Raw genomic sequence first — 22,148 nt, 5'->3', positions numbered from 1 at the left:
AAGACAGCAGCCCTCCTCGTGTATGGTAAATCCATTTATACTACTCTCTCCTCCCTGCAAATGCACATGCCTTATGGAGCGTATGAGGATATACATTAAGAAAACACACATACGTGTATATATATATATATATATATATATATATGGTATGTGTATGTATATTTTTGAACAGTCCACTGTTGTGGTGCTCATCTGATTGCCGTTTCCTCTAGCTGCCCCCACGTCCCTTGCTGTGTTTCGAAGAACCACATTAAGCAGCTAAAACCTGGTGCAGCAGTATCTGGGGCAAGGGGTGCAGTCCCTTGGGGCTGCCGCGCTTTGCAATCCCACTTTGCTCTACTCTCTGGTTACACCTGGGACTGACATGAAGGGTTATGGAAAAACTTTTGTCTTCCCCAAGGAGATGTGTGTCCATAGGTTTCTGCAGAGACCAAGCTGGGCATGGAGCAGTCCTGTCCTTTTTCTTGCTTAAACTGTGAAGGTGGTTTCCCTCATCTCGTCCCGGGACAGGAGAACTGCAGCTGCTCCAGGGTGTGAGGCTTTCCCCGTGCAGCAGTGTCGGAGCAGGAGCCTGTGTCCTCCTCACGTTCTTCTGAGCCCACTGGGATGCCAACAGCCCTGGGGACCTGCCCCGCTGTGGAGCAAGGCAGGGAACCTTTGAGAAGATCTCTTGAGACCTCTCCTCATCTCAGCCTGGGAATGGAAACCCCAGACGATTTACTCACCTTGACTCTGGTTTCCCATGAACAGGCAGGCTGGAAAAGGTTGTACATGTTCCTGAGCAACTCCAGCCTTGCCCTGTGGAGCACATGCCTGGACTGTGCAGCTGTTGCACACAAAACCTGCCTCTCCCAGGGAGCCCGGCATGGGTGTCCTCTGCTGCTCAGCCAACGGGGCTTCATTACCAGAAAGGATGAAGAAGACATCAAAGAACCTCTATCTCACCAGCTCTGGCACTTTATAGCAGAGGAACATATTTTTCCTATCAGCTCGGCGTTGCAGCTCATGGACCCTCCCATGCCAGCTAGCCTTCAGCTCCCACAGTGCCCATCAGCCTCACCAGGCTGTCCCTGCTCTTCTACACCACGATTCCCCCTTGGTCCCCCCATCCCACAAAGGAGGAGCTCTGTGCTCCAACAGCGCAAAGCAGCAGCAACTCCCAGCAGAGATGCGTCTGGGTGCCTTTTCTCCTCCATAAAAGCTGGATGAGCTCCCTGAAACAGATGCTTCCAGGCTGAGGACCACAGGGATCACCAAGTCTAGCAGGCCACGTCACGTTACCTTGAAGTGGTAAAAGCTCCTTCTGCTGCCAGGGGAGCACAGGCCACCAGCTGTGTGAGCAGGGAGAAGGGACCTGGTCTCCCACCACTCCATCCTGCCATCTCACAGGCTGCCAGTTGCTCACAGCACCAGACTCTGCTATTGCTGCTCTGGGCTTTGCTGATTTAGAGCCATGCTGGAGCTGCTGAGACACTTCTCCAGCTGACAAGAAACTCCAGCTACCTTTGGGCATCCTGCAAAACCTGCTCTCAGACCACAACCCCCCCCCCCTTTTTTTTTTTTTTCCTCCTTTTCCCTCAGCCCAAGGAAGGTGTCTCAAGCCAATCCTTGGTACTTTGCAATCCTCTCACAACAGGGAGAAAAAGGGCTGCAGCAACCAAAGAGAAAACTAAGCCAAGGGGCAGACTCACACCTTCCCAGGCCAGGGCTGGGTGAGAGAGCAGCTGGACAGCAGCTTCCTCCAGCACTGAGGGAGCCAGAACTGGCCATAACAGAACCAGGACAAGGAAGAAGTCTGACCTTCCAGAAAATGGTGCTATGTTTGGACTGTTCCTGACTAGTCACTTGAAGCTACGGACAGTTTGCATTTTGGTTCTCAGCTATTCATGTTTAAAAAGTGAAAGGAACTTCATACAAAATAGGGCATTTTTTTTAATATTTTTTTTTTTGCTTGCAGAGAGAGGAGGAGATGGTGCCCCATCGTTGTCCTTGAATGGGCAGCTTTCCGAGGCAGTTGATAACTGATCCTCTCAAAAGGCTGTGTTTTATTGTTTTTAAAACCTTGTACATTTGTTCAAATTTTAAAAGCTGAGAAAGTGTTTGTACTGGAAAGGAAAAAAAATAAAGTATTTCTTGCCGAGGTTTCCAAGACCAAAATGACTTGTGTGGCTTTCAGAAAAGCAGAGCTAGAGTTAAAGCACGATGGCAGGCAGGCTGGGGGGTGATTTACACTCAGCACATTGCTTAGGGAAGGAGAAGGTGGATGCCAGAGTGGAGGAAGGAGCCCAGCAGTGCTCCTGCCTGTTTTGTTTTATTTTATGTAGTTACAGCCGAGAGCTCCTGGAGCTGGTGCACCCAGCCAGCCAAAGGCAGCACCATGCTGGCAGCCAAGTTCCAGAGAAGTCCCCCAGCCATGGGGACAGGGTCCCAGCCCAACCCTGCTTCAGGACAGTTGAGCTTTCCCCAACTGCTCCAGTGTAGGGGTGTGGGAACAGCTCCTGCCCTGGCACAAGGTTGTGGCAGGCTGTGCCAGCACAGGAGACATTCGGCCGCTGCACACACACAGAGCACCAGAGCCTGCTCCCTGCATTAAATCAATTTTGCAACATTACCTGAAGGTAGTAGGCAAAAAAACATAAAATCAAAATAAAGTCCTTTTCTAGTGCAGCTGCTCCACAGGCTGAGGAAGCTGTAAGTCCTGCCCACATCTCCACCAGGACCGGGACACCCCCCCCCCCCCCCCCCACCCCACCCCCCACAGGCCACTTCAGCAGGATAAACCCCACTACATTTGCAAAAGGATACCCAGCCTGGCTCCCACTTCCACGCACAGGGCTACAACAGGCAGCCTAGATTAAGGCACTGCTTATTTATTATTGCTGTTGGTGAAGAACACTCAAAACCCCAACAGCTTCCATCTACATTAATGAGTTAAGCCACAGACAGCTTCAGTCCATCAGCTACCAAACTGGAGGTAGCTGAACTGTCTGGGAACACTGGTCATACTGGAAGAAGCAATAGCTATGCCAGAGGCTCATCAGTAAATAAGACCATGACCCACCACCACCACCTCTAAAAGGCAGCCAGGCTTTATAGGTGTTAAGAACATGAAGATGACACCCAGCTTACATGAATTTTAGTTTAGTGATTGGAGTTTTTGTGGAGTCAGATCTCCCTCTTACCCCTCTTTAGCCCCCTGAGAAGGGGTGTTTCTAGTGCAGAATGTGATCCCTATTAGAACGGCAAAATACCTGAGCAGCAAACAGGGAGGAGATGCACATGGAGCATCCCGAACTGGCAGAGGACACGCAGGAGAGCCCTGGGTCAGGTCTCCACAGGTAAAGGGGTCAGGAGAAGGCATCCAAGTCAACAGCAGGGAGTGGACTCCTCCAGTAGGCAAAGTGGCTGTACTCTGGACACACCAGAGCAACGCTGCCACCCTGTCCCAGGGGAGGGAAGATGAGCTCCACCAGCTCCGACAGACGTTCGTACCTGTGGGGATAAGAAAGAAGTTGCATTGGAGTCACTGGGGTTTTGTTTACTTTTCTTCCTCATGAGATGCTCCTCAGGGTTAAAGCCACGTTAACCCAAGGAACAAGCATGTCACTTACGTAGACTTGTGGTTCTTTGTGAGCTCCTGGATCAGCTCTCCCTTGGGGTTGACTGTGAATATGCGGCTCTCCGGCAGGCCCACTTGCTTGTAAGCATAGACGTCCTGCCAAGGAAGGCCAGCGAGGCGTGAGGGCTACACAAGGCACCTCTGCCACCACCACAGCCCGAGCCCTTCCTCCACCCCAGGAGACCTGCTCACATTGGCTTTGTTCCCAAAGGCTGCGTAGAAGGGCACCTTCATCGCAAACAGGTTTTGGATGTCCATCAAACAGGCAATCTTGAACACCTCCGGCTTCTTCTCAATCACCTCCCTGCAGCACAAGACAGACGCACAGAGCAGAGGTCGTAGTAGCATCAGCTGGCCAGGACCGCAGGCAGCCAGGCTGTCCGGGGCTCAAGGCAGCAATTTTGGGGGCAAGAAAGGTTCCATGCATCAGGCACTTCACCATGAAGCTGCAGGGAAGACCCACAGTTCCCCTGCTGCCTCCGGTGAAAGGCATCCTGCCCCAGGGAGGGGGCGGGGGCAGTTTAAGGCTGTGACACCCCTCAGCGAGGGGAGGGGGGTGCCATCCCCAGGGATGCAGGAGGTGCAGGGCTGGGGAGGAGAAGAGGACACGGTACCTGTGGAAGGCAGAGAAGAGGCTGCTGGGGGCAAGCAGGATGGGACCCTTGGGGAGGGCACAGCCTTGCTCGTTGACCCATTTGAGGTAGCCTTTGGTGATGTGTGCCATGCCGATGGCTCTGGCTGAGCAGTAGAGGAACTTGTAGCCATTCCTGCAGAGCGCACAGGGGACCCTCCAGGCTGCGCCCTGGACAGGGCACCCCCTGCTCCCCTGAAGAGGACGGAGCCAAGCACTTGCCCTAAGCCCAGACCTGTTTGCCCTTCAGCAAGCGAGGTGGCGTCACTGGCCCCCAGACCCAGGCTAAAACCAGCCCCACCTGCCTCACTGGAGGGGGAGCACGTACCGGGCTGCGAAGCCCAGCGGGACCCCCGGGTCAGCACCCCCATGCGCCGGGCTGCCCGCGGCTCCTGGGGAGCTGGGCACAGCCCGTGCAGACCCCCGGGCAGGCGTGGAACGCTGCTTTTGCGGGACCAGACGTGGCCGCAAACCCCCACCGCACCCCGCGCCCGCAGCCCCCCGGGGGCGTGAGCCCCGTGTCCCCCCCAGCCCCGGGCCGGGACGAGCCATCCGCGGGCCCACAGTGCCTCTTAGTGGCCATCGGTGCCAGGGATGGAGCCGGTGGCCGGGCTCCGTGGGGACCCCCTGCCAGCCCCACATCGCACCTCGGGGCGGGGGTCCCCGTGGGTGCGGGAAGCAGTAGCTGGGTGCCCAGAGAGGCCACCGGCACGGCCCCACGGGGCTGCGGCGCCGGGCGGACCCCCGTGCTGCTGCTACACAGCGAGGCAAAGGTCTTCGGCGATGCCTGTGGCCTCTCGGGTGTGATCTGGTGCGGTCTCGTGTCCTTTGGTGCTCAGCTACACCTCCCCAGCCAAGCCCCCACCAACACACACTCTTCTCAGGGAAGGCAACACAAACAACTGCTCCCAGGGGAAGCCCCCTCTGCTTGTGCCCCCCAACATCATCTAGACAGCGCAGCAAACGTCAGTCATCACTGACAGCGGGTAATCAGGCTATTTTGGCCGGCATCAGTGGTTAAGGAGCCCTGACTCTGGCTCCCACCCAGCCCCTCATCCATCATCCTCCCACTTCCCCTTGGCCTCAGTCGATCCAATACCTACATGTGGATTTTGTGGAAGAGCTTAGCAATCCCATGATGAGTCCAGTCTTTTCCCAGATGCGGCAAGATGTGCCCAAGCGCATCTGACCTAGAAGAAAAGGAGACCAGGGTAGGTTGACCCAACCTGGTGGGTTGGATGGGGTTTGTGATCCCTCCCAGCTTCTTATGCTAGCTGTGAAAGGACACTTTCCCATAACAGGGAGGAACAGGGATGTCCAGGGGGAGAAAGGCCCTTTACTTGGTGATGGTGCCATCGATGTCTGAGATCACCACCTTGTCATCCCAGTTCCACAGGTAGATGGTGGCCTCACAGCGGCACGTGCCCTGGTACTGGGTTGTCACACTGAATGCCACCTCGTTGGGGCCATCTTGCAGATTCAGCCTTTCCTGTGGCAGAGGGAACAGAAGTGGTACACCAGCACCAATACACACCAGTCCAAAGCTTCCTAGAGGTCAGACTGCCACCTGGCCAGAGCCATCCACTGGATGCCAGAGACCCCAGACATCCATAGGGTAGCCACTGAGGGCAAAATACTTAAATGCCCTATAAAAAAAATCATGAGGTCAGGAGTAGAGAAATCCATATTTAAGGGTTGTCTCACCCCTAAACACACAAGCAGGCAGTGAAGGAGGAATGAAGTACATACAATTTGTTCAGAGGAGAGCCGCAGGGATTTCTTGTAGGTTGGTGGAGATTTCTGTGCAGGGGCATCCGTTGCTAACAAGTTCCCAGGGTGCAGGGACCCGTCATCACTAGATGATCCCTCTTCCTCCTGCCTATACACAGAAGGGAAGACCATACTTGTTTTACTCCGCAGACCACAGCTTTCCCCATGAGTACCAGGGAAGATCTGGAGGGAACCCAGGACAATGCACCCACCAGGAAGCGGCCATGGAGGAGCTTGGCTGGACCAGGGTCAGCCAGAGCCTGACCAGAGCTTTCAGCTCTCATACGTTAGGTACACTTGGGGATAACTGGTCATTTAGGAGAAAAAGAGACCAGAAGCATGCACAGACTCCTAAAGGCACCCTGGGAGGGAGGCACTTACCTCTGCTGAGCAGAGCTGGGCTGCAGCATCCCCGTCTTGGTTTTCCCTGGCCTTTGCTGCTGCTGCAGGCAGAGAGTGGCATCATTAGGACCTCAGTGCCAAGGGCTGGAAGAGGGGCTGCTTTGCTCTACCGCCTCTTGGAGTGGCAATAGCAGAAAAGAGGTGGAAATGCATCCCTTGCCTTTGAGGACGCTGCACCATGGAAGATGAACCACAACATGGTGCTGTGATGGGGCAGGGAGAGCAGCAAGCACATGTGGTGCCCAGGCTGTGGTGTGAGGGGCATGTGGCAAGGTGTCTCACCATTACAATGTTATTGCATTACCGGTGGTGTTCAGCTGCTCAGGCATTAACAGACCTGAGGGGACAGCAGCAACCTTCAGAAGTCACCTTGCCTTGTACTCGCCCTTGGGCCAGCCCCAGGGCCCTGCTTGCTCTCCTTCCCCCCACCCTGCCAGCCACCAGAATGACACCTGCCTCCTGGGGACATGGTTGTCACAGCCACTGCTGCAAACACACCTCCTCTGCTGGGAATTCTCTCCTCCTCCAGGAGAACCACCACCTGCTGCCTTTCTTGGGCATCTTCTCCTTCACCAGCTGCTCGATGGCGCTCTGTGGATGTGGCAGAACACAGTATGAGGTCAGTTCTCAGCCCAGGGAGGCTCAGCTGCCCGCAGGCTAAGGACACCCTTGTCCAGACATGTTTTCATTTGCAAATTTATTCACAGGAAAAAAGTGTGTGACTCACTGCATTCTGAGCAGAGAAGGTTTTGGGGTAAAGGGTACAATGACTTGTTCCCTTCATGCAGGTTGGATAAACAATGTATATCTGGGTGCCTTATTCCATACAATCCCAGCCAGGTCTGCAGAGCCCTAGAGTGGGCTCACGCAGTCCCAAATCCTCCTCCAGACTGCCAGGGCTGCTGGCTCTGGCCATCCACACATGGACACAACCATCAGAATAGGAGATTTTTGACAAGGAAACCTCTGCTCTCCAGGTGTCAGTGGTACGCAGGTATCTAAAAGCCCCCCTTTTTGTGGTCCCTGTGGGGGAAAGGAAGACCTCAGGGTTGGAAGACTGGAGTGATGTTTGGCTTTGCCCCAGACTGCCTGCAAAGCCCCGTATGGGAAGCTTGGCCTCTCGTAGCCCCACTGTACTCTGCAAGCCCTGCTGAGAAGCATGGCCAGTACATGTCTTGTGCCACTGACCTCGGGAATGTTCCTCTGGAAAGCCTGCAGGGACAGGACCATGGGAGCAGCCACTGCCCAGTTGTAATACCTGGAAGAAACAAGAGGAACAGGAACATCATCATTCCTGGAGCAAGAGCTATTTCCACATTGTCCTGCAGCATGGCCAGAAGGTCCCCTCCCACAACTACCGCGGTATAATCCTCGTCTGGGGTACAGTCACACTCCTACAGGAGTGCTTCCGTAGGGACAAGGGGGCCACACTGGTCATCTTGGGATGAAGCAGCAGGAGGAGCAGGGCACTCACTTCTTGTTGATCAGTATCACCAGGTTTGGGTCATCGATGAGTCCTGGATTCTCAGCAAACTGCTGGTAGGAGACCATATGCTCCATGAACTTTTCTGGTGGGACAGAGGCAGTGTCATGCCACTGGTGTGTATAATGGATTTCAGGACAGCAGATTCCCCCTCCTCTCCCACCTACCACAGGAGATCTGCCTGCTGCCCCCCAGGCCTCCGCACAGGGACAGGGCGATGGTGGGCAGCAAATCTGAGCCTGAGTCCGTGGGGCTGTTGGCAGGCAGGCTGGATGGCAGCTGGGCACACAGAGGGTTGCTGGGGTCTGCCACAGGCTTTGAACTCTTCTCTGTGTCACTACCAGCAAGAGAAGAAGCAACATTAGGCAATAGCTTTAGATGCTCCTCCTTCCTTTGCTGTAGGGGAATTGCTCAAGCAGGTCTGAGCTTAGCCAGCTGGGCCAACCCATACCTCCTGGGGAAATAGAGCCCCACATGCTCCTCATCCAGGTTGGAGAGCTCTTCCAGGTAAACATCACTAGGACCCAGGTGAGGACTTCTTTTGATGGCTCCTCAATGCACAAACAGAAGGGAGAGAGCTTAGCTGAATCACCTCTCCAACCAACCCAGCACCCACTGAGAAAGCTAACAGCATTTTCCTCTATTCTATTCATGTACCAGAAAGAAGGTATCTCTTTTCCTACTTGAAAAATTGCCTTACGTCAACAGCAACAGAAGTACCTCAAGACACCTGCACTGGCACAAGACCGCTTGCCAAGAGGACACAAAGGACAGGCCAAAGTCCTGCCGTGATAATCTGAAGTTAGCACCATGCAAGGTAACGGTTTGTTACACAGGGGATCCCAAGCATCTCTTCTTCAGGGAGATGATTATGCTCTGAATTTATGCCGGCTGGAAGAGTAAGGTTAGTTCGGACAGGTAACAGCATAAAAGTCCTCAATACATTATCAAGGGAGGCAAATGCATGCTTCACTGTGTGATTTTTCCACCCAGCTTGGTGGGCTTGGGACACTAGTCAGACCAGGTGCTGCCAGACACTTCAAATTAAGGTATGGTCCATGCTGCTGAGAAATCTTCTAACCGTGTAAAAGCAGGGACATCCAAGGACGGACTTCAGGAAATATAAGGCACAAAAGCCTTCCTGAGGAGCTGGGTGGTCACTGAAAGGAGGAAACCTGAGGAATGTCTCTTCATGTGCTACCAGCTCCCTTGCTTTGGAAAAGGCAGAGCAGACACGTCCCACCTCTGATTCCCAGGGCAGTCACGAAGGAGTTAACGGTGAATGAACAATCCAGCCCCACATCCAAGTCACATACAGACACAAGCTCAAACATCGCTTCCAGCAGCACCAGCCACACACTCACCTCTTCTCCTCTGGCTTTCCAGCTCGGGGCCCTCTGAGCCCACCTGTCTCAAAGCAGTGGCTCCCTCAAAAGGCTCCACATCTGGCTGAACTTCTGGCACAACAGCCCTGCCTCCCTCCTGCTTCTCTTGTGGGGCTGAGGAGGCCTCCAGCAAGCTCTCTGCTCCCACAGCACTGGGGGTGTCCCCATTTCGGGGTACCAGTGTTGCCTCAACAACAGACACTGCAGAGGAACGAGGCATGCTCTGAGGTCCTGCTGGGCTTGGACCACCTCCCAGACCTTCAGAGGTGGCAACAAGATGGGTTGCCTCATCCACTGGGACCAGCATTGCAGAGACAGCAGTTGCTGCAGTAGCAGTGGTCTTTGCAGACTTGGCTGGTTCAACTCGTTCAGATTTATTCACCTCAAGGAAAGCAGAAGAACAGGTTTGAGGATGGGAAGTTGCCCAAAGCATCAGGCAGAAAATGCCGACTCCTCTGAGGCTGCCTGGCCACAGCCTCCTCCACTTTCTGCAGGCCCCTCTCCCACCAGCTGCTAGAGAAGAGCAAGGGCAGGGACTCACCTGTGGGAGCCTTCCCCAGGTCCACTGCATGTGGGATTCAGCCCCTAGAGCCAAGCTCTCCTGCGGCCTGATCTCCAGTTCTGAATCACTTTTAGGAGAAGATGGATGGCTCAGGGTGGGACTACAAGAAGAGAAGGCAACATGGGACCTCAGCTACTCCACAGCCCCGTGCTTTCCTACCACTGCAAGTATATTTAGGTCTGAGAACCCTATAAGGCTGGTTTCCTATAGAATCAGTTCCGCCTCAAAATTATGACTTAAAAGTCAGCAAGACCTATGGGAAGCTCAGGCCCAAGGAAGCAGAGTGCTGGGCCACTGGTTGTCCCGGAGCAGCTCAGCAGCAGAGGAGGGGGAGCCCTGTAAGGGCAGGCTTCTTGCATCTGTGACCATAGCCAGCAGCATTCCCCATGGGCTCCGAGCTCTCCTCCAGCCACACCTTATCAAGCCAGGAAAACCCTCCTCTCCGGACACCTCCAAGTGCCTTTTCCTTACCACCTTCCCAGCCACACGGACATCCCCTGCTCCCAAAGGCAAGCAGGTTGCCTTGGCTCTGCCCGTTACCTGTCCACAGAGGCCAGCTCCCCGTCAGAGTAAGGGTGAATCTCTGGGGACTCCAATGATCCGATTTCCTCTTCGGGGAGATCAGCAGAGGAGAAATACACTGAACCACTGCAAAGGAGGGAAGAGGTCAGTCGTGCTGCTCCGAGGCACCAGCCTCCTGTCCTGGAAAGCCGACAATACCCAACTTGACCATCTCCACTGACTTGCTACTCCACATGAGGCCGAGGTCCAGCTCGGAAACGCTTTCCCAATGTTTCAGTACTGCCAGGCATCACCAAGTGAACCTATGGGCCTGACCCATCACAGCACCCTGCCCAGGTGAGGCAGCTTACCTTGGGGCTGGTGGCTTGCACAGCTCCTCCATGGACACCTCATTTTTGGTGTCCTCGCAGCCCTCTAACTCCAAGTCAGACACCTCCTGCTGCTTGGGTTTTCTCCTGCGTCGCCTCCTCTTGCGTGAGGTCATTTCAGCAGTGGAGGTCTCCTGCCCATGGGAGGGCTGAGCGACATCCTCTGGGATCTGCTCCGTGGGGATGGGGGATGTGCAGAGGCAGGACGGGATATTGACCTGCAACAGGGTTAGGAACAGCCCATCAGCTCCAGCACCCTCCTTTCTAGTCCAGTAGCTCATGGCTCTCACCTATGCAACATGCTCCACCAGCACAACCAGCACCACTGAGCCCTCAGCCTGAGGGTGGTTTTGTGGCTAGGCCTAAAAGGAAGAGTTTTGTACATACAACTTGCAAATAATAATAATAAAAAAGTAGGGTTATCCAGCCACAAGCTAAAGATGACTTTAATGTGGGCAAGGAGAGGCAGGCAGGAGGTGGCACCACAAGACCAGAATTACAAAGGTTCCAGATGGGATTTGGCTCCAGAGCCCTCTCCCTGTTCTCAAACCCAGCCCAAGCTAGCAGCGACCACAAGTCAGCCTGGGAGAGAGCTGCCAAGATTTCTGGAAGACACAACTAGCCTCATCCTGCTTCCCAGTGGAGCAGGCAGCCTGCCACAGCATCTGGCTCACTGTTGTCCCTGTCACAAGATCCCCCAAGAGGCCAAGCCCGGAGATATCTGCCTGACTGGCCGGCAGCCATGCCCATTGATGGAGGCCAGTCTGAGATGCAGATATTTGGTCTAATGCTCCCCTCACGGTGCTCCACAGCCCAGATCCTCCACACTGGTCATGAGATCCTTTGAGCAGGAACCTTTCCAGACACGCAAAGTGTCAGAGCAGGATAACGGAGTCACCCTGGGGAGGAAGAGCGGTCCAAACCTGGTCCTTCCACCTCAACCCTGAACTTCCACCAGGTGGTCACAGCAGGACACAGACCAGCAACACTTCACCACCAACCTCATTCTCCTCCGACTCCTGGACAAAGAAGGCTTCTCCATTGTCACCCAGCTTCATGTGCAGGTCCACAGGCTCCCCATTGATTTCAATGTCAACCTAGCAAGGGGCAGAAGAAGCGTGTCCATCTGAACACACTCACCCATCAGTGTACAGGGGGCATTCCCCCAGGGAGGGAATGGGTTGGGGTAGCTCACAGCCACCCAGTCCCTTGAGGCAAGGGACCTCTCCCAGTTTTCCTGGGAAGCAGAGTCCTCCCTGAAGGAGGATGGGTTCCATTTGGGGGCATCCCTCCCAAAACTGGCAAGCAATCCTTTCAGCAGGGCTCCCATTCCCCTCAAACAAAGTTCTTCCGTAAGCCACAGGTTATGGAAGATCCTAAGTCTAGAGATACCGGAGAAGAAGCACAGTCCCAGGGTTGCCACCACTTACCACCTTCTCCTTGGAGCGCAGCACACCCAGCTTCCCAAAGCGCACGTGAAATGGGGAGCACTGGAAGGAGTTATCGGGCTGCCTCACTACAACCACATCGATGCAGCCCGTCAGGGTGGCGGGGTTCAGACCCCGGTACAGTTCCTTCACCGTGACGAAGACAGTCTCAGCAAGCTGCCCCACGTAGTTCATTGTTTGAGACTGTGGATGAGAGACAGGAATAGATTCAGGTTGGCGGGAAGCGGGCTCCAGCAGGTGAATGCAATGTGAGTTTGTTCAAGTAGAGTCAGTTCACAGTTGCAAACACAGCCCCATCATGGGGACAGGTAAGCATCTAGGGAAACCGAGGCAGACACATGAAGGGCCTTGATACGGATCAGCTAGGGCCTCTGGGAGCACCAGAAAACAGGACAGAAGCCAGAACACAAGTTATTGCATTCAGCTTGGAGGAGAGGTGCCTTTGCCATTGGGATGCACCATCACATTTGCCCCTTGGGAGAGCAAACAGTACCTCACAGCAACACTTCACAGTCAAGCTGTCAACATTCCATTCCAAAAGAATTTGGTTGACAGGAGACCTCCTGCCCTGAGCTGTACTAAAAAAAAAAAACAAAAACAAACCACCAAACAAACCCACAAATAAAAAAATCAACCACCACCAAAAAAACCCTCAGCTTGGGGCAGAGAGGTGGTAAGTCCAAGGAGCTGCTGCATACACCATGTGCTCACCTTGAACAAAGTCCAAACCTAACATTTCCTACTTGGAGGGGAAGGCATCCCACCTAGGCATTGCTGAATCGGCCAGACATGGCCCTTGCTCAAGCCAGAAATCCCTGGTTTCCATGCCTGGGCTCCTGCCACCACCCTGCAGCTTCCCAGGGAATCCCAGCAAAGGGGCCGTGCTACCCGGAGGACACCCAGGCAGCTCTGCAACACCATTTTCACAAGGCACTGCTGCACTCCGAGGCCACACAGCTCCTGGTTTTCATTAGCAAGAACACATGGAAGGAAAGCCCTGCCTGCTGCCTGCTCATCCCCTCGCCCGCTCACATCCTTCAGCTGCTCGCTCCCCGAGCAAACAATTCCCCTCTGCCATGCTGGAGCAACAGCATGGCTGCAAAGCCAGACTCGCATGGCCCATGCTGAGGCTTGCAGCCCAGCCGTGTCTCCGGCCACACAAGGTGACACGCAGGCTCCAAACAGCTCTCACGCAGCTCCCCTTCCAGCAGCCCACCGCTGGCAGTGCCTCCTGGTCAACGTGCTGAAGTCCCTGGAGTATTTTCTTGCGCATCTGTGTCGGGGTGCTGGGTGTGGGTCCCAGAGGACCCCTTGCTCCATTTGCTGAGCACCCGGTATCAGCGGGACAGCAGCAGCAGGACAATGGCCTTGGTGCCAGCACACCACGCCACAGGCTGGGCCCTGAGCTGCCGGTTCCACAGCACACCTTGTCCCAAGGAGAGGATGAGGACACAGGATGACGACTTCAGAAGGACCACAGATGGACTAAAGAAAGCCTTTTGTGCCAGCAGGGCGATCAGCCGATGGCATGGTGCTCCCAGGGGGCTCTCAGCACAGCCCCCAGCACACATGCAACCCAGGGGGCAGGGAGAGTTGGTTCCTTACCCAAAGGGACGAGGACAAGCACGTGCCACCCTCGGAGCCCTCTGCCCCAGCATGCACCCAGCCTCTCCGATCCGTTTGGCGCAAGCTCAGCCCCGTCCTGTTCCCAGACATCCCTTCTGGAAGGTGCTCTGCGTGGGAAGACATGGTCCCTGCTTCATGCCCTGTCCCCCCTGCCTCTCCCCCCGCCAGCCAGGAATAATCCCAGAGCCCCGATCCTCCCCGGGGCGGGTGGCAGGGAAGCCTAGCTGGCTCCCGAAGCTTCAGTGCCTCCATCAGCTCTGCTGTGAGCAGGGCCAGGGTCACGGGGCCACTCACCAACCTGCTGAGCCCAGCTTTCCTGGGCATCGCTGCCGGGATGGGCAGCACTCCAGCTGCCTTCCCTGCTGTGCCACGGGGCCTGGCAGCAAACAGGAGAGAGCTCCTGGCTGAGAGGGGGAGGAATTTTTGGAGAGGAAGAACAATCAGGCTGGCCCTCTTGCTGCCAGGGCAGTGCTGATGGGCTCCCAGCTGGGATCTGCATTGAGACAGATCTGAAAAGCACATAGGGAAAACCCTGGGCAGATAAACCTGCACAGCCTGCAGGGCTTGGAGAAAGACCCCAGGAACAGCCCCATGCTGAGCAGCACCTTCATGGGAACGCAGGGTGCAAGGGCTTAACACAGCACTGCAGCCACCCAGCAAAACACGCTGCTGAGGGTCTCATGCTGGGGCCACGTCCCCCCGCCAGGGCTTCATGCCCCATTGCCTCCACGGGCAGCAGCCCCCTCCCCAAGCATCCCCTGCACATTGCGGGGGACACTCAGCCCCAGAGCTCAGGGCAGGGGAAAGAGGGTGGCTCTGGTACAGATTTCAGCTTGCTGGGTTTTAACTCCCTGTGTGCTTCACCCAGGGCAGCTGGAGGGAAGCCGGGAACAGAGAGAAGAGACTCAGACTCCTCCCTGCAGCCCTCAGCCCCACCACGGGTGGAAGAGGTCCGTTAGGGAGATGAAGAATAAGCTGTGCTCTGGAGAGAGATTAATAAGTAGACCAAGCAGGAGAGAAAGGGTTTTTAAGCCACCTGGAGGACACCACAGCACATTCAACAGATAAACCCCATGAGGAACGGAGCACCCCCACCCCTCAACCACAGGACCAGCAGGATCACAGCCCTTCACCAACACAGCTCTTGCAGAGGGGGCAAACCTCCTCTACAGAAGCAACGCAGCTTACAGCCACCTCTACAGAAGCAACGCAGCTTACAGCCACCTCTCCAGCTAGAAAGCCTCCCAAAATAAGCCAGATATTTTGCTAACACCAGCTTGCTCTTCTCCTAGGTGGCAGCAAGCTGGGCCACCCCACAAGCAGCACGCTCTTCCCACTGCACACATCCACACTGCCCATCCATCACATGCTGCAAACCACTCGGGACCTTCCCCATTACCTGGGCAGCTACTGAACCTCAGCAACTCCTCAACTTTGGGGCAACCAGCCCAGAAACCCCGGGGGCTGCTCTCTGCCTGCAACAAGCTTGCTCACCCTCAGCTCCTCCTCTCCTTACTGCTTCCTTCCTCTCACCTGAGCAAGGGGAGGGCCCCATCTCCCAAAGAGCACCCAGTCCCCATGCCCTGCCTCCTGCTGAGCCTATGAGGGCTCCTGGGAGGCCGGAGGGTGGATCTGGGGAGGCAGCTGACACCTGCACGGAGCAGCTGTGCCTCATTGCAACCAGCTCATGTGTCTCATTACAACCTGCTTGTTTGCTCCAGTGGCTCAGGCAGAGCTGCCAGCTGCCCTGCACTGATGGAGATCCTCCTTCTTCACTCCACCGTCCTGCAAGGCCACTACAGCCCGACCCACCAGGCTGCAATTTCCAAAGACAGTCCTTTCATTCTCCAGACCAGATCTCCCAGCGTTTAGCCCCCCACGCACAAACTATACAAAGTCCTAGTTCTCAGCACCCCAGGAGAGACTAAGCTCTCTGGAAAAGGCGCTTGCAGAGCCTGACTGTGCAGCTCTGGGGAAGTTCTGCCCCTTAAAAACTGCCTTGCAATAGCTGGAGAGCATCCTCACGTAGCCACAGCCAGGCTAAGGACTGTTCAGAGTGGGAAGTGTCTTGCTAGGGAGCCTATGCCAGGCGCTAATTTCTCCCTCCTCCATAGGGCTGTAGGGTCATATGGACTAGGACCACGAAGGGTGAGTAGGGTGATAATTGCTGTGTTGCTCACTTAATTGATCCTGGATGTAAGATCGGATGCACCTTGGTCAGGTTTGGACTGGGAGGAACATGGAAGCTGCTGGTGTGTGGTGCTTGTAGGGAGGAATAAGGTTTCACCAGAACCCAAGGTTCTGGAGGATTTTGAGGGATAATTTTAGCTGCCCCTCAGTAAACTTTGCAAACTTTGGAAGAGTGAATTCGAGTGAGTTTATTTCATTGTGCAGCCTGGGACTGGACTGGGACCTCCTTTTTCCACAAGCCAGCCTGTACCCCTGGGCAAGCAGAGCAAGGCAGCGCTTCCTATCAGGGCAGCACCTGCTAGGACAGGGACAGCATCACCCCCGCTCCTGCAAAATCCTTCGAGGCTGCTGCTGTGCCGTATGCCGCAAGGAGCCTGGCCTGCCTGCTGCACCCATCCTTGGCACTCCTGGGTGCTCCACAGCACTGTCACCACAGGGTGGTGGCTTTCCCTCCCCTTCCCCAGCCTCTAGCCCTCCTTGCACCACCAGGTCCCAGGGTGTGAGTACCCTGCACACCAGCAGCTCCATATCACCCTTCCACCTCCATCATTGTGGCTTTCTGCCTTTTAAGGGTGTTTGGGTTTTTTCTTTTTCCTTTTAATTCACACACACACACAGCCTTGGGAAAGCTTTGGGACACAAAGAAGCACCGAGCACCATTTTAGAGGCACCACCAAAGCCCACAGTGAAGTTTTAACAAGACATAAAGGGAGGGAGTGGGTGGCCAAGCCCCAGGGGCTCCTCTGCCCTGTATTATCTCCAGTGGGAGGAGAAAAGAGAGCATGAGTTGAAAGAAAAGCACAAAGAAGCAGAGGTTTAAGAAGACTGAGGTTCTCCAGCTCTCAACGGGCCTGACAGCAGTGGGGAAGCGATGGAGGAATAGCCAGGGGGGCTCAGGTGAGAAACTGATGCAGTGGGGTTTTTTTGTGCCCCAAAAAAGTGGCTCCCACTGGACTATGACTGCCCAAGGGCAGGGATGTGGCTGGCGCTGGCTCTGCCCCACAACCCCCTGACTCGCTGTGCAGGGGATTCCCCAGCACCCTCTGTGATGATGTTTGGGGTGACGTGAATTGTGTGGCTGTGGCTCCTGGTCTGCACGAGAGCTGGTGGCACTTGGGGGACAAAGGCTTTTCCACCGGTGAGTGTGCAGGGCTCTCCCACTCATCACTCGTGGAGGTGACGTTGCTGTGTGAGAGCAGGGAAGCACCGGAGCTGGAGGTTGGCTGCTGAGGACCTCTTTAGTCCCTGAGGAGAAGGGTCCGAAGCACCCAGGCTGGTCACAGCTGATGGGTGCATCTACAGAAACGCTGCAGCTCATTCCCAGGCAAGCGCCGTTACCTCCCTGTGCCTCAGTTTCCTCAGCTGTGCCATACTGGTAGGGCTGATGGCAGCAGGGGGTACGGCAACCCCCCCTGCACCCATGCCACCCCAAGCCCAGCCTGGGTGCAAGGTTCCAGACCCAACGTGGAAACTTTCCTAAAGGCTGTGACAAATCAGCTGAGGAAGGAAGTGTTTTCCAGCAGCTTAGTGTTTCTGAAAGCTCTATCCCTCGGTGAAATTGGACTGAAAGCAGCTATTGTGGGTGGCCAGGCACGGCTGCGGTCCCCGAGGAGGGTGGGCTGGCACCGTGCAGCACCGGCTGCTGACCCCAGCAGGGCTTACAGGGAGCCTGGGGTGGGGGGCTGCCACCAAACCCTGCAGCCCACTGCCAGGTCACCAGGCGCTCATGCCCCGCAGGGAAGGAGCCTGCTGTAACCTCAGGATGTGACACCTCAGGTGCTTTGTCCTTTGTCTTCGCATAGAGCTTGGTGCCACCGGCGTGGGTCTCACCCAGGGCAGTGGTTTATACCCTGCAAACCCTGGGTCCGGAACACAAAAGGATAAATCTGGGCTGTAGACCTGGTACCTGGTCACAAATGCTGCAGAGGACATTTCAGCACAGGACACCAGTTCTTCTTTAGCCAGCTGAATGCATCCTCAGGTGAGGGCGGAGAAGGCAAAGCCAGCAGCAGCACACAGGCTGCTCAGCCGTGCTGTGGCTCCAAGCTCCTGCCCTCTGGACACAGGGGCACCCTGCAAAGCTGCTTCCCCCATCACTTACCTCCAAGGCTCCTGGCTCAGCTGGCTTTCCCTGCTGGCCCTTATGCCCAGCTCCTGACACACCAGGCTTCGCTCATCCACCAGTCCCCCCCAGTAGATCCCCAGTTGTGCCATGGCCGCACTGGTGATGTCTGTACCTCCCTCCATGCTACCTTGCAATCCAGTCCTGGGGCACTTTACTTACCTGTTCTTTCCTTCTTTCTCCTCAAAAAAAATCTTAAAGCACTTTTAATTGCCATGGTAATTTTTTGCAAAGCCATACAATTATTCTTGGCTCCTGCCAGCTGCTTTTCATACCCCCTCTTGCTCCCACTTACTTTCTTTGGAAGGCAAGTCCTGCAGATCCATCACTCCCTGGGCTTCTAACCCTGAGACCCTCAGTTTCTCTGTGCACCCTCTGCATCCTCCCCCCAGGAGCTGCTCCAACAGGGAGAGGTTTCTTCCCCCTTTTGGGAACTCTACAACCCGCAGATGTTTGCAATGAGCCTTTGCAAAACAAGATGGCTTTTTTTATTAGTCAACCGAGATGCAATATTTTCAGCTCCTTGCATTCCAAAAAGCTCACACCCGTGTCCATCTTGGCGGCTTTCGTCCTGCATCCCCAGCACTCCCCACCCATCTCAGATCACAGCCTTCACCCCACACTGGGCAGCGGCAGGGCCAGCCACGCTTGAGCCCCTCAGTGCTGCCTCACAGGCTGTGCTGTGCCTACGCCGGCCAACAGTCTTGGAAGCCACGATCCCAGTGCTTCCAGCGCCTTCCCAGAAAAACTCCATCCATCCACTTGGCAGTTGGGAGCACCCCAGGCACTTGCTGCCCAGGAGACTCCTAAATTTTCCTCTGTCCCAGAAAAACAAGTTGTGTCTTCAGTTGCAGGCTGGGAGAGGGGACAAGCCGTGTCAAAGACAGGCTTGTTTTACCCCCTCTTTGTATTTCGACAGCTGCTGCAGACGAGCCAGGCCACAGCCAGTTCTTCAGCTGCCTCCAAGGTGGGGGCTTTGCCTCCTCCCTCAGTCATCACATTATTTCTCTGGGATTTTCCCAGCTGCTCAAGCTTGTCTTTGAGCAGCCCGGCAGTCCCTTGGGACACTTCTCCTTGGATCTCCCCCTTGCTCCCTGCTTCTTCATGGGTCTGGGGTGAAACATCTGGAGGGAGGGCAGACGATCCAGCTGCAAGAGAGACCTGGGAAGCTGGCCAACCCACCTGCCTCCATGCTGGCCGAGACCTGATGCAGCTCAGCTCATCAGAGATGCTGCAGAGGAGCAAGAAGCTCTCTCAGACAGGAGGGGAACTGAGTTGACAGAAAGGATCTTGCTTTGCTGTGCAAACAAGTGGAGCTGGGGCTGGGACAGGAGAAATCCTTCCAGCCCTGGGGTTCAGCTCATAGCTGGGGGCACCAGTAAGGTTTGATGGCTGGAAGCCTACCTTGCTAAGCCACTTTCAGCAGCATCCAAATCCTCTTCCCACCCCTGACCCAGGGAGCCATGTTCTCCTGCTCCCTTTCCCACACTGAAAGGATGCTCCAGGACCTCACTGTTCTGGGGCACAGTCTTCTGATGGCCACTGGCCTATTCCTTTCTCCCTGGGTCTGCGCTTTCCTTAAACCTCACCAGCATCCCCCTTACAGTGGGGTTTCCCAAGATGCTGGCAAAATCCAGGCAGGAGTCAGCAGATGCCTTTTCCCGAATGCTGTACACTGAGCACGATGCTGCAAGCACCAAATGCCAGGTGAGAGATGGCCAGAGCCATTGTGTTTATTGGGCTGGGCATCTTGGATGTGCGGTTGACAGCTGTCAATCAATCCAGCAGGTCCAAGGTCCTTGTGCCAGGCAGCTCCCTGGAGCAGCTCCCTGCTGCTGGCGGGGCTGTCATCCCTAACTGACTTGCCTCGCTGTCACCCTCCAGGGAATCCCGCCAGAGGTTGGAATACAAAGAAAGGGCTTCCCTCTTATCAGGGCCCCTTCTCCCAGCAGACAGAAGCAGCTTTTTAAGAGCAGGGGAGCACTGGGAAGGCTGGCAGAGTTTCCTGCCCCTCTCAGCTGGCTGGCCAGGGGCTCCCATTCCTTTCCCCGGATCAACAAAGATCTCCAGAGGTTTGTGAAAGGGGTGATTCAGCAAAACAGTGAGAGGAGAAGCAGAAATGCCAAGTTGGCACAGCTGGATGGGGTGAAATTCTCATCCCATGAAAGCCACAGGGAGGAAGGTTCAGGTGTCCTGCTCCAAGTGCTGGCTCTGGAGCCAGGAATACAACAGGAAAACAGTGATGGGTTTTTGTTTTTTTTTCTTTTTCTTTCCTATTCCCAGAAAGACCAGGTCAGATTGGCCTGGCATGTGATGGAGTGGGTGGGAAAGCCATTTTGCCTGAAGAGGAGGAAATGCCATCCTCCGTTGCCAATCGCAAGCATTGAAAAGGCTGAGCTATGGCCGCAGGACTGGTTAAAAACCATCCGTTCTGGTTTATAAACAGGCTCTGTTGACTTGGCTCCTAGTTTCTGACCTGTTAAGAGTTCACATTTCTTCTGTAAACACAAAGGGTTCAAGCTTACTTAAAAAGAAAAACCAGAAAGCTGCAATTCCCATGCAGTCGCGTGGCTCCAAGAGCCAGGGCTTGCAGAAAAATCCAGCCCCGCTCTGAAACTGGGAGAACTGATAGCCCTGAGCACTGAAATGGTCCTGAAAAACGAAGTCTCCGCACTTGCGATGCACTGAGAGCCCTTGGCTTTTTTGTCCCAGCTGCCAATAAACCTGTGCTTTAAAGCCAACAGCTTTAGATAAGCAACATCATATTTACATGGACGTAACTGTGCGCTCTGTCTAACCATTAGCTCTGAATCCAGGAAAAGTGGGATGACGTGCACATTTAGGCAGCTGGAAAATCTTTTATCTTTTGTCCAAAGCTGGTGTCTTATTTCAAGACAGATGATGTTTCCAAGCCATGCTTTATTTAAGAAATAGTTGGTGCTCCATTTGATCCCCGACCCGCTCGCAGCACGCTATGATGAACTGCTGCCGAAGCCCTTGGGGCACAGCGGTTTGGTGATCCCCAGAGCACCCGCCGGCAGCACCGCGGTGCCCAGAGCCGCTCGCCCTGCAGTGGGACCCCCAGCCACGACAGCAGCCCCCCACACTGGGTGGAACGACCTCAATGCTGGGGCCCACGGCTGCCAGCGGGACGGGACAGGGCGCTTCCAGCCACCAAGCCACCCGCTGGGGCTGGGGTGAGGCACCGAGCTGGGGGACCCCAGGGCTGTGGGGGTGACAAGGTGTGGCTAGGGGTGCAGCGCCCTGGTGCACGCGGGGCACCCACTGCTCTCGGTGGCCGCTGCACATCCCCACCGTACCTCGGTCGTCACCCTCCCCACGTTCAGTGCGTGTGGCACGCTTGGCCCGCCAGCACATACGTGCCCCAGTGCAGCGCCTGCTGACCCCCCGGGCACGCACCCACTGCACGCCCTCGGTGCAGGCCCTCACCGGCCCCCTGCAGGTGCCCAACGCCCATCGCCTGTCCGGTGCCCAGGCCCGGTGCAAACGCTCGCTGTCCTCCCCGGTGCAGGCACTGCATCGCCCGGTGCCCAGTGCACGTACAGCTGGTGCTGCACTGCCCGGTGCCTGCACAGACGGTGCCCAGTGCTCGGTGCTCAGTGCCCGCACAGCCGTCACTGCGCTGCCCGGTGCCCACACAGACGGTTCCCTGTGCCCGGTGCCTGCACAGCCGTCCCAGCACCGCCCGGTGCCTGCACAACCACGCCTGCACAGCCGGTGCCCGGTGCCTGCACAGCCGGTGCCCGGTGCCCGCACAGCCGTCTCAGAACCGCCCGGTGCCCTGTGCCCGCACAGCCGGTGCCCGGTGCCCGCACAGCCGTCCCAGAACAGCCGGTGCCCGGTGCCCGCACAGCCGTCTCAGAAGCGCCCGGTGCCCTGTGCCCGCACAGCCGGTGCCCGGTGCCCGCACAGCCGTCCCAGCACCGCCCGGTGCCCGGTGCCCGCGCGCGCCGCCCCGCCGCCAGCTGAATGGCGCGCAAGCGCGCGCGCCGCCCCGGT

At 55.9% G+C, this 22,148-nt stretch overlaps 1 protein-coding gene across 2 annotated transcripts; it reads right to left on the bottom strand.

Moving 5' to 3' along the window:
• Positions 1 to 2,757: 2,757 nt before the first annotated feature.
• Positions 2,758 to 22,119, bottom strand: LPIN3 (lipin 3). Of its 2 annotated transcripts, XM_080405998.1 has the most exons (21): positions 15,041 to 22,119; positions 13,796 to 15,010; positions 12,173 to 12,373; positions 11,744 to 11,839; positions 10,725 to 10,960; positions 10,393 to 10,500; positions 9,832 to 9,952; positions 9,270 to 9,672; positions 8,357 to 8,456; positions 8,073 to 8,242; positions 7,897 to 7,990; positions 7,611 to 7,680; positions 6,921 to 7,013; positions 6,402 to 6,463; positions 6,000 to 6,129; positions 5,591 to 5,739; positions 5,354 to 5,440; positions 4,234 to 4,386; positions 3,812 to 3,923; positions 3,612 to 3,715; positions 2,758 to 3,492 (listed from the first exon to the last, which is right to left on the bottom strand). In XM_080405998.1, the coding sequence occupies exons 2-21, from the start codon at positions 14,336 to 14,338 to the stop codon at positions 3,348 to 3,350; spliced, it is 3,177 nt and encodes a 1,058-aa protein (XP_080262124.1). In that variant the 5' UTR covers positions 14,339 to 15,010; positions 15,041 to 22,119; the 3' UTR covers positions 2,758 to 3,347. The 2 variants fall into 2 exon arrangements, with proteins under 2 accessions (XP_080262124.1, XP_080262125.1); XM_080405999.1 differs by lacking the exon at positions 13,796 to 15,010 and having other exon boundaries at positions 9,270 to 9,952; positions 15,216 to 22,119.
• Between the last annotated feature and the right edge of the window lie 29 nt (positions 22,120 to 22,148).

The sequence above is a fragment of the Falco punctatus genome, assembly GCF_963210335.1.
Source record: "Falco punctatus genome assembly, chromosome: 10".
Lineage (NCBI taxonomy): Eukaryota > Metazoa > Chordata > Aves > Falconiformes > Falconidae > Falco > Falco punctatus.
Note: the sequence above shows the minus strand (reverse complement) of the source record. Positions and strands in the feature narration are given on the sequence as shown.